General features: G+C 34.8%; 1 protein-coding gene across 1 annotated transcript; it reads right to left on the bottom strand.

Annotated features, from left to right (window-relative positions):
• Positions 1-238: 238 nt before the first annotated feature.
• LOC131064771 (cellulose synthase A catalytic subunit 4 [UDP-forming]) lies at positions 239-9,938 on the bottom strand. Its single transcript, XM_057999036.2, has 3 exons — positions 8,620-9,938; positions 8,392-8,520; positions 239-628 (listed from the first exon to the last, which is right to left on the bottom strand). The coding sequence occupies exons 1-3, from the start codon at positions 8,755-8,757 to the stop codon at positions 533-535; spliced, it is 363 nt and encodes a 120-aa protein (XP_057855019.2). The 5' UTR covers positions 8,758-9,938; the 3' UTR covers positions 239-532.
• Between the last annotated feature and the right edge of the window lie 1,676 nt (positions 9,939-11,614).

The raw sequence follows: 11,614 nt of genomic DNA, 5'->3' as shown, positions 1-11,614 counted from the left end.
CTTTATAAAGACAATAAAAAACACTAGTATTATCGTCTCTTGAGAGACAATTGTATTTTTGTCTCATATTGTCTCTATAGAGACACATATTTCTTTAATCTCACTTATTGTCTTTCTTAAGACAATAAAAATATTCTTATTAGAAAGAATACCACTTTTGTCTCTCTAGAGATATAAAACAATGAATTTTAAAAAATAGCTCACTATTCAAATAAATCACTATTGTTAAATGTAAACTACAATCATTGATTAATTCATGTTAGGGCGCGATGGAATTAAACCACCATCCTCCCGCTTGTAAAGCAGGCACTCTTCCATTGAGCTAGCACCCTTTAAGAATAATTGTACCCTCTAGAATCTTGGGTCTCAAAACACCTTTTGGTTTAGTAGTAAGTTTTAAGTCTGAATAATGGTTGAGAACATGTGACCATTGCCAGCGATTTTGTGTTTTTGTATTGAACATCTTTTTGTTGCCTTGAAAATAAAACAACTGCATGTTTATTAGACAAAACCTTACAATATCTATTTGGCTCTAGCAACACAAAGAGAATGTACATAAATTTTGAATGATACATTTATGTTTGTGAATTGGCACCGACATGGTTTGATTCTTATCCTCAGTGTGAACCTGTTCAATGCAAAACAAGAATCATCAGTCCACAAATTCAAACTACCCTCTTGCTAACTAAATTTCATCAAACACCTAGAATGGATTCTAAAACCAACTCTTTACAATCTTGGAAGTAATTTATAGAATATTATTCAATAAAAAAAGCTTGAAAAACAATTCCAAATAAATCAAAATCATACAGGCCAATGTTTCAATTCACAACGGCTCCTAGTAGTCATTTCATCCATCATTTCAGCATCATCGATATACTCATTGATGCCTTCAAATATATCTTGAACATAAAAAGAAAGAAATCAGCAATGTAATTGTCATTGACTAATATTACCTATTTTTCACCTATCTAGGTTAAAAAATTTCTTATGTTAGGTCTTAGGCCTAAAATAGAGCTATCAAGGGGTCTTTAGTTTTTTTTTAAAAGAGAGTAGGAGTCATTTCAAAGAGTTTGAATGAGTTATACTTGTAAAAATGAATAAATCATTGCCAATGTTTTATTTCTATAAAAGAAAATTAAGGAAAAGAAATCAAACCCCTCCCACATTGAGTCAAGGTTGAGTTCACCATGCAAATAAGAGGGAAAATAAAAGTTGAAAAAATCTTCCCTACACTTCTTTAGGGCTTGTTGAGTTCACGAAGAGTTTTACTTCACATCCCACCTTTCCATGTTAAGTTTTGAGGATAAGAGTTGCATGTATGGTTTTCAAAATTTTGTTTCATCACCTAGGATTCATTTGAAAGTAATGATCTGCATCATTTTAAGGGTTTATAAGTGGAAACAACAAGTTCAAAATAAAAGCAATAGATAACAATGAGTTTTCAAAGAAGAGGAGGTAGGGTTTCAGACTTCAACGCCTTCATGCATCTATTTCATCTTTCTTTCATTTGTTTGAATCATTCTTTATGAAAGATTCATTGATCCTAAATGTAAATATTATGATCTTCTCACCATTCATGACAGATGCATCAATGTTTTTTTATCTTTGCTTTCAAAGCCTTTGTCCAAGAAAGCTTGATGCACACAAAAACCCAAAAAACCATCAAAACAAGCCCTAAGATAACCCTGTGACAGTAGAAACAAACAAAGGACTGTCAAAGGAAACAAGGATTGCAATGATCATAGATGCAGTTTAGATTTGATTAGAAGGTCAGAAGATTATCACATGAATAATAGCATCAAAACAATCCCCAAGAAACAGTGAGGATACAATCACTATCAAAGTTTGGAGACTGTCAAGAGCAGAAATAGTCCAGGGAGAGCAACAAATGAAGATCAAAAGTAGTTCATTACCCCTTCCCAAACCAACATAAGCTATATACAAGATATGAGGGTGTGAAACAAAAGATAGGCCTCCGTCAAAGTATAGTCCAAAGCCAATAATATCCTTCTATTATGAACTGTTGCAGGTCAAGGAGGTAGAAAATGATATCATTTGTAGAGATAGTAGAAAGAGGAACACGTTATACAAGATGCTTTGTACTTCTTATGACAGAGATGAAGGTTTAAAGACAATAAATAGAACACACTACAAATTCAATCATAATGGACAACAAGGAAGAACTTTTGAGGATACAAAAAAATGAAATCATAGGATAGTAAGCCCTACACCTAAACACAACTTTACTAGTGATCCAAGAGAAAAGAGAAGTATTAGAAATGTTTATTCTTTGTCATTTGCAAAGTACAAAGGACAAAGATAGAGCAATTACAAGCAATGAATACACAAGTCAATAGAAGGAAAATATTTGTTGGCAATTTAATGAAATAATACAGTCCCGAAGATCACAAAATGACTATCACGAGTCCTAAGAAAGGTGGCAATGACCAAAACAAAGAGAAGGTTTAGTAGCATAAGAAGCCAAAAATGATAGAGCAATGCCCAACATCATATAACAATCACAAGTGTGAAAATATTCATCAAAAGCATCCCTATCAAAGGGTATTGATGGTATGTAAGATGTGAAGGCAAGATTAAAGGACAAGGAACAATGAAGATCACTATCTATACATAGAAAAGATAGGACCAATCACTCCATGAAAAGACCCAATGGCCGTCCTCACCAAACTTAGATAATACACTCAAAGAGTACGTAGACAATAGTGGGGTTGTATGCATGGGATAATAGGATAAGAGAATAGTGATAATCATTGTAAAAATCAAGGACGATGCAATGACAATTGTTTCAAGGACCAATCTCAATGTGTCAAACCTAAAAGACAGTGGTGTAGTAGTAAAAAATGAGGACATCTCAGTTGTGACAGAGCACTTAAGAATGTAACAATCAATGCTCTCATAAACAAGTGTCGGAGCTTCAAGAATATTTAAAACAAAATCCTTATGAATCAGAGGTAAATGATATCCATAAAGATAAGAGATTGGAAGTACAGTCCATTATCTTTGTAGTCATAATACATTGAGAGCGACTGAAGGACAATTTGTTTTGAAAATCAATATCACAGAGATGTGCATAAAGAAAATATTTAGGAGGACTGTCAAGGTGAAAAGACAGTGACAAAATAAGAACAAAGATAGAAGTTCTACAAGATGCAATGATAGCAATCCAAAGCAAGATGACAGTCCAATCATGAACACAATGTAGCACAATAGAAGGTAACAGTAGCAAATGCAATGTAAACAGTAATGATAGCTTATACGGAAACAGTATCAAAAGATATTGATAGTATAGAAGTAGTCTCAAACCTGTCAAAGGTAGTAGAGAAGGTATCAAGGGAGCAGTCCTTCAAAGAATAAATATTACTGAGAAACCGCAGTCAAAAGTTAAAATTCATAATGGAAGAATAGAGGCTACTGCAGATCAGACAACAATCCTAGGCTTTTGGACAGAGATATCAATGGAAAAGAACATCACAGGGCATAGGTTTTAGCAGATTTCACCCATAAATAAAGAGAAAAATCAACAGGTTTGAATTGCATTATAGCAAACCAAAGAGCAGACATACAAAGAACTTGACATCGGTGATAATGAGAATATCAAACTTAGAGAATACAAGAAAAACCTTCATCAAGGCAACAAAGACAATTTGCGACATCAAGTAATCAGTAAAACAAGGTTAATACAGTCATAAGCAATAAATGACAACCTCTGCAATAGTGAGACCATGAGAAGGAAAACAATGTTGAATGTCAGTCACATGGCAAAAGCTATCAAAGGCTAGAACAGTCTCCCAGAGTTTCAAACCTGCCCCAGTGATAGTAGCATAAAGAAGCACAAATATATCGACATCAAATCCAAAGATCAGGGACAAGCCTCTACACTTGAAGACAAAACAAATGAAAAGGATCAAGGAAGCTGAAGATCATAAGAGTAAATGCCAAAGATATCTAGAACAGAGAAAGAGCTTCAAAACAATCATAAGGATAGGCTTAAGTTGTGAAAGAGAAAAACAAAGACAATCACGCCTTTAGAAAATAATAAAAGTATAGGGGGAACGTGCAAGGGGCGCTGCCCCCAAACTCCCGTTAAAAAATATAGGGGGAAACCGTGCCGATAGAAGTTGGGAAAATCTAACATCCGAGTCTGATTAGGCTCACTATAACAACACAACTCAGAAATATTGGTATTTAGATTTAGTATTTCAAATTTCCTATAGTCTCACTTGAAATGTAATTCTTATACTGTAATATTGTCATACATCTTTTCAAAACTAGTTTTTCAAGTACTATATGTATATGTATAACTATATCAGCACCACCACCCCGCCAGCTCCCATCACTGTCCCCCAACCATCCCCAAACTTAGGCCCTTGGTCCCCCCATCCCAAAAATGCGTCCCCTCGTCCCCAACGCCCGTGGAACACTAAAGAAAAGTAAACACTTCTAATAGAGGAATAAGACCTGAGAAAATAGAGATCACTATCAAGGTAGTTTTGATTCTTCATCTATGCGTTAAACTTGCAAACTTGTGATAATTATTTTGCAACTAAAACTAAGCATAAAACTGGTTGAAAGCAACTATAACAATCTGGTATTTTATCGACAGTTCATTAACCTTGACTTTGGAGTGTGAATAAAAAAATTAAAGTGGCGTAAGGGATATTTCAATCACTCAGTGAGTTTGGGATGATCGGACCTATTCTGTCTAATTATAGTTATACGTTGGGGTGCTTTGCACACTATCTTGAAAGGAGGAAAGATTATTCATATCGATTGGGAATCCAAAATCTCAGAACACAATTCTAGTTTATGGTCTCCTGAACTTTCAAGAACTGTGAAACTGACTAGTACAGGGGAAGAGTTTAATTCTAGTTTATGGCCTCCTGAACTTTCAAGAATTGTGAAACTGATTAGTATAGGGGAAGAGTTTCAAATTGAAAAGGATTCAGCGACCCTCTATCTTTCATTAGGGAAAGAATATTGAAAATCTTAACCCAAACTAGGACTTGAATAGAAAGAGAGCACTTGACCTAAGAAAGAATAGCCCCTAATAAATCTTCAAGTAATCTATCACAAAAATTAAAATTAAAATTAAGCCATTATGCTTTCTGTAGGGAATTTCCTCACTCCAATCTATTCAAGTTAAGTGAACAACAATCAACATTAGCACCAATTGTAACTATTACAATGGTAATGCATTCAATTAAATTAAATCAATACAAGTAGACAAAGAAGGAAAGGAAATGTATTCAAACTTTAAACATCTTCTGAGAGGGATATAAATCCTTAGAATAAATTAATACAAGACACTATAGAATGGCCTCCATTGTAAAACTAGAAAATGAACAACCTTGTAATGCTATATAGAAGAAAAAGTTATAGATTAAGAATGGATAGCCTTAAAATCCCCTATTTTGACCACCACGCATACAGATACAACATAAACTTTGTGACTCACTTCAATAGTCAAAAGAAAAAATGAATAAAGAAAACAAAATAGATGGAGTTTAGATACTGGAGAAAGGCTTCAAGAAGAATTAAATTATTTTATTTGTTGAATCGACCACCTAAATATACAATGTACATAGTTGATATGTAGTCCCAGAAATTCGTGAACAACAATGATTTTAAAGACTTTAAGCTTCTACAAACCATAATATAAAGAGAACAATCTTTTGGAAAATTTGTGATACAAATTTCTTTCCAAAATTCAACAATTAAATAAACACTTGCCAAATGATACGCAATGAAGATGTACCTAAATAAACATTTCCACACTACCATACAATTTTAACATTGAACTCAACACCATAAGAGAGAATAGTACACAAATTGACATTTTTATCCACTTACCGAATTTTTCAATAGAACTTTTCTTTAGTTTCACAACATGAGCGTGGATAGATGTTTTAAGGGATGACACTATCAAACCCATCATCAACCCTTATCTCCCACTCCATCCCTCAAAACACCCTGCCATTTCCTCCCTCACTTCATGGCCCCCTCGTACCATCCCATCCCTCCCTTCCACCCTCCATGCCTCCTTGTGCCATCTCTCCATTCTCCCTTCGTCCCTCCTCTCTCCCTCTTTCCTTTTTCTCTCCATGCCCCCTTTTTTATCTACCTCACTTATTATCAGCATTCTTTTATAATTAGCATGTGTCCTTCTGTTCAATGTTTTTCTGGATTTGATTGTGTTAGAGCTTTTTGCACCAAATCCAGAAAAACATTGATCAATAATATGGAAAGTGGAAACTTGATATCGTGAATGAAATGTCATTCTTCCAAAGCCCATGAAAATTAGTTAGAAAGCTTCTGGAATTAACTGTGTAAGTTCTTGTTTTGCATGCAAAGCATATTTCCTTTAGAACTGACTCTCATATAATGGAAAAAGGTTCAATAACATGCATACTTGCAAACAACCCACTATATGAAAACTTAAACCAAGGGAATCAAACAAAAGCTTGGAGAATGTATTCTAAAACTAAACACCTGTGAAAACAATTGTCTTTACAAGTAAATCTATATTTGATATAGACCAATTAGGCCTAAAGGATGTTAAAAGATATCTCTTCAATCCTTTTTATTTGCCGTGTGGGTGTATATTGAAAATAGCTGCCCTATATTAAAGTATCCTTTGACAACAATTGTTCTTGATAAGGAAAAGTTCTCGTGTAGAAGATATTTACATATTAAAATGATTTTCTTAATCTACAAATGACTGATTTATATATAAAACATCTCGACATTATTTCTTCCAAAGTCTCATGAAAAGAAACTTACATAGTGATCAAGACTAACAACTATTTGATATTTTAAAGAGGAGCAGAGCTTACCATCAGACTTATGTTTCAACTCCAAATTTACAATAGGATTTCTATATGAGAAAGGTTTTCAGACTCTAGGTTTTATATTTACTAAGGACTAATGCCTTATTTACTCAGAAAAAAGAGCTACATTTTTTCATGACGAATAGGTAAATGTATAGGAGATCGCTGATGCGTACAGGGATAAACTGAGTCAAGAGGGGGTTATTTTTTCACCAGATTTAATAGGTGACTGGTGACAGTGAATGAGTTGTCTAGTACAGGATTAATAGGAGGAAAATCCAAAAATAATGTGTTGGAGTAACTATATCCAAATTAGGGAAAATTTGTGTTTGAAGAAGAGCAAAAAAATACCCACACAATCGCACCTTTGGAAACTAACAAATCAAACAAAGGTGAGATTCACATGACTGAAATTTTATATCGTGGAATGACATGAATATCCTCAAGTAAATGAAATGAGACTACCAAGAATAATTCATCAGACTGAAGGAACCCAAAAAATGTCACGAACGACATGAACAAGAGGTGAACTAATTTGATGTTGGCAGAAATTGGATGGCTAGATAATTTGAGGGATGAAAGAGATTTTGAGGCTAGAAAGAGATCTGAAGCAAAATCTCAAAGAAATTAATAAATCACCAAAACCAAACAATAGGATCTAAGGAGGAGCCCATAATCTAGTATTATGATAGAAACAAGGTAGAAAGTTGAACAAGAGGAAAATCAGGCCAATTTTAAAGGAATTAGTAACCAAACAGTTTGTCCCCTAAACAAATAGCTAATATAATGACCGGACTCTCAAAAAAGTTCTCTTTTGGTTTTTGTCGTGGGTTAATTGAAAAAAAAGAGATGCAAATTACTTACCCAAATTCTTCTACCCTTGTCCAACCAGAAAGAGAAGAGATTTGATGAAGACAATTCTTCCATTCCTTGATTGTATTCTCATCCTGCTGATCTAAATCACTGTAATGTTTTTTGAATGCCTCTGCAAATGGACCTCCCTCTCTTTGAGGGTAGTGAACATCACAGGGTTCCACATCATAAAACAGGGGAATGATGAAGCCACTAGATCTACACATCTGGGACGCCTCCTTCAGACAACATGTTGATTCTGCATAGTGCTATGAAAATATAACTTGTTTCAATGGCTGTTTGCAGGCAGGAATCTATGTCTTTGCCCTTCCCCAGTTAATCCCTGTCGAGGAAAACCCTAATCCCTACTCCAGAGAGAGATTCATATAGGTAGTCGACAAAAGTTTTTCTCACATCTTTTTTGCAAAAACTGAAAAACACATTGAATTTGCTGTTGACATCGTAGAGAATTTTAGTGGCGGGAGGGTGATACTGACAAAATTTCTCATTAAGATCGCAGAGGATTTTGGTGGTTCTCTTTTCCAGTGCCGCATACACAAGCAAAGGAGCAAGCTATTTAGATCTATCAATTCCAATGTTGTTCACAACCTGCATAGGCATTGATAGATTTAAAAATCGAAGCCCTAAGATAAAGTTATAGGCTACATAAGAAGCAGTTGCTCCGTACCTCAACTATAGGCGGGTGACCATATGGATTATCAGAATCCCAAGACGTGTACCGCTGCAAAATGTTTAGGGCTTCCTGAGGCTTTTGTGCTAAATCGTTAACTCGATTCTCCAACTGTTCATATTCTTCCTGATTTCAACAAATAAATGCATAATTACCTCATTATAGAAACAACAATGAATCAGCTCATATTACAAGGCTATAAAATAAAAAGGTGTGAAACACTACCTTCAACTCATTCCTCTGTTCAGAAAGGGAAGATGTCGTGTGAGAAGAAAAGAATTTAGCCGGGGAATGAGGTTCAATAGAATGTGATTTGCACAAAGGAATCCACTTGTGAGAAAATGCGAAAACCTCCAAAATCATATAGAAATAATTCTATTTACAGTGATTAACGGAGGCTCTGTCTGTAGTTTGGAAAGTGGATTTATCGCCTTCAAACCCTCTTCAATCCCGTTAACAACAAATTTGGCGGTCACGAAAACACGCCGTGAGACTTTTCAGTTGTAGACAGTTTACCTACTATTGGCTAATAATTTAAGTGTTTATGATGAAATATTAATTTCTCTCTGGTGTTTGAGGCAGTACAGAAGCAATTTAGGGCGAGTATTTACATGATTCTTCATTGGTTAGTCATCGTTTTGGGATCTACTGTCATATATTGGAGATGGATCACAGCAGTAGTATTTTTCCCGAGAAGTGTTTCAAAGCAATGGGCGAGCATTATAAAGTATTTTCAGATTGAAGATTTCTGGAAACGGTATCTGCTTGAGTTGAAAGATGGGCGTAAAAGCCACAGACAAATGGGCGACATCTATCTTAAAAAATTGATGCTAACGATGGGCCGTAGAGTGAGAGTTCATAAGCTGATTCCTCTGTTTCTATGGCTGCAGATACTATTGGTTCTTTTTAGTAAAGTATGCTGGTTAGTATCTCAGCTATTGCTCTCTAACATGTATTTGCGTAAGCTTGTAATGGGTTCATCAGTAGAAGAATTTCCCGATTTGTATGGAGGAAAAGGGCGGCGTGAAATTGAATTGGGAAAATTCTCATACTATGACAAATATTCAAAAGCATTCGTCACCATGATTGGTGAAAATACAACTTATCTATGGGTAGCCAACAGAAAATGTATTGAAGGCATAAAGTCGCAGGTGAAAAGGGGCCTAGAAGAGGGCAATTCATGTGAGGAATCGATAACTTTGCTCAAGAACAAATCTCCTAGCAGTTACAAAAGTCCGCATCCGCAAAAGAGTGTCCCTATCAGATTGGAAGTGGAAAACGAGACATCTGCCAATGCTCTTTAAGATGAAAGCAGTCTCAATAATTACTGTCATTGTTGAGCTTTGCCCATTTACTCAGGATGTGAAAAAGGCCATTGGAGCTGTTGAAGCTTGTTCTCAAGCATGGAGCATCATGGATCTGGTTGAAAACTCTGACACTGAAGCTTTCCTTGTAAGTAAAGCAGCTGACAAACAATTTCAAGGTTTGCAGAAAAGAGGTAAATTGTTACATAACCATCTTGGAATGTCCACTTCTGTTGACAATTCCTCGGAAGAGGTCAGAGTAGCTGTAGGTAATCTTGTTGAAAAGGCTAAAAAAATAGCCGAAGAGTACCGCTACAGAACATGGAATGAGCTATTACCAGCACTGAGTTGCAAAAATACATCAATTGTTGGATGACAGAGGCAATATTCCTTGCATTTGAAGGTGACAAAGTGTAGAATTTTGAACCTGATCTATCCTCTCTGAACCAACTGATTAGCAAACAATAACAACAAAAAGAAGAAAACACCAATATCTTTATTGAAGCTTAATTAAAAAATTACATAGAGGCTGTATATATAAAGAATTTGCAGTCTAGAAGAATAAATAATAACTGTAGTTCTAAATATATTCCTAGCTTTGTATGGAAAGCTACTAAGGCTCTCAAACTAAAAAAAGCAAACTACTCCCTAAATTAAGAATACAATAAGTGCATGCACAACATGCTTTATTTACTAAAAACAAACTCATGCAAAAAGCAAAACTAAAAATAGTCCTAAGGATTCATGCATGCTGGAGTACATGCTTTATTTGCATGAATAAACAAAAAAAACTATTAACTAAAAATAGCTTATGCATGGTGATGAATGGATAGCTTCATGTCCAAACTGGAGTTGCATGGAGCTACATGCTAGAGCAGCATCACTTATCAACACAAAGTTCAATCTGAAGTAGTTCGAGGGTTTCAGGTTGTTTGACAATAGTAGCATTCATTATTCAGTCATGCACAGATCCAGTCTATATCCATGGCAGCCCATGGAAAAGGAAAGTGCGGCTTGTAGGAGGGTCTAGATGCCAAAAAGATAAAATTCGCAAGTCTAAAATATGTCTGAGACAATCAACAACGTCAAAGATCATATTTTAATTAAGGGTATGTTCGATTTTCCTATTGGATGTATGCAAAACCGTTTTGTGTGAAAGAACTCATTAAGATCAGTAAAAAAAGGTAATAATATCGTTCATCTAGTATTAAATTTTGTTTGTTCAAGTGTTGTATTTATTACTGAGAGTCAAATTGTTAAAAGAAAAAACAAAACAAATTGCAAAAGATCCATTAAGCATAGTTAAATACTATTTCAAGTAAGGGGAGCATAGTCAAATTGTTCTCTGAAATGCAATAATTTATTCTGTTGCAAAGACAAACTTGAATGACAGTGCAGGTTAAAGGTAAAAGGCCGAGTGGATACTCAATTCTTAACAAACTCGAATGACAGTGTGGGTTCTCTGAAAGGCAAAAGGCCATCTTAAGGACTGGATACTCAATTTCGTCTTTAAGAATTTAATGAATGAATGAAATTTTTTAATAACATCCACGAAAAATGAAGCAATCTATAAGATTTAAGAATAGAACACTTTTAAAAATGCAGCAACAAAGCATAAACATTAACTTACAGTTAATCCAAATTTGCCAACTTCCTTAGCTCTGGTGGTAGTGTTCCAAAACAACAATTCGTACTAAAATTCCTGTACCACACACAAAACAACAATTATTTCCTGGAAATCAACATAAATATGTAGCTGAATTCATTCTTATGTGCACAGAGATGGATGAAAATATTACAGAGATATCAATTTAGCTAGATTCCCCATTTCCTTTGGAATTTCACCACTTAAACGATTTTTTTCAAAAGAGATGTCATAACATACATATTACAACTTAAACCATTAACACCAAACA

The sequence above is a fragment of the Cryptomeria japonica genome, chromosome 11 (genome assembly GCF_030272615.1).
Source record: "Cryptomeria japonica chromosome 11, Sugi_1.0, whole genome shotgun sequence".
Taxonomy (NCBI): domain Eukaryota; kingdom Viridiplantae; phylum Streptophyta; class Pinopsida; order Cupressales; family Cupressaceae; genus Cryptomeria; species Cryptomeria japonica.
Note: the sequence above shows the minus strand (reverse complement) of the source record. Positions and strands in the feature narration are given on the sequence as shown.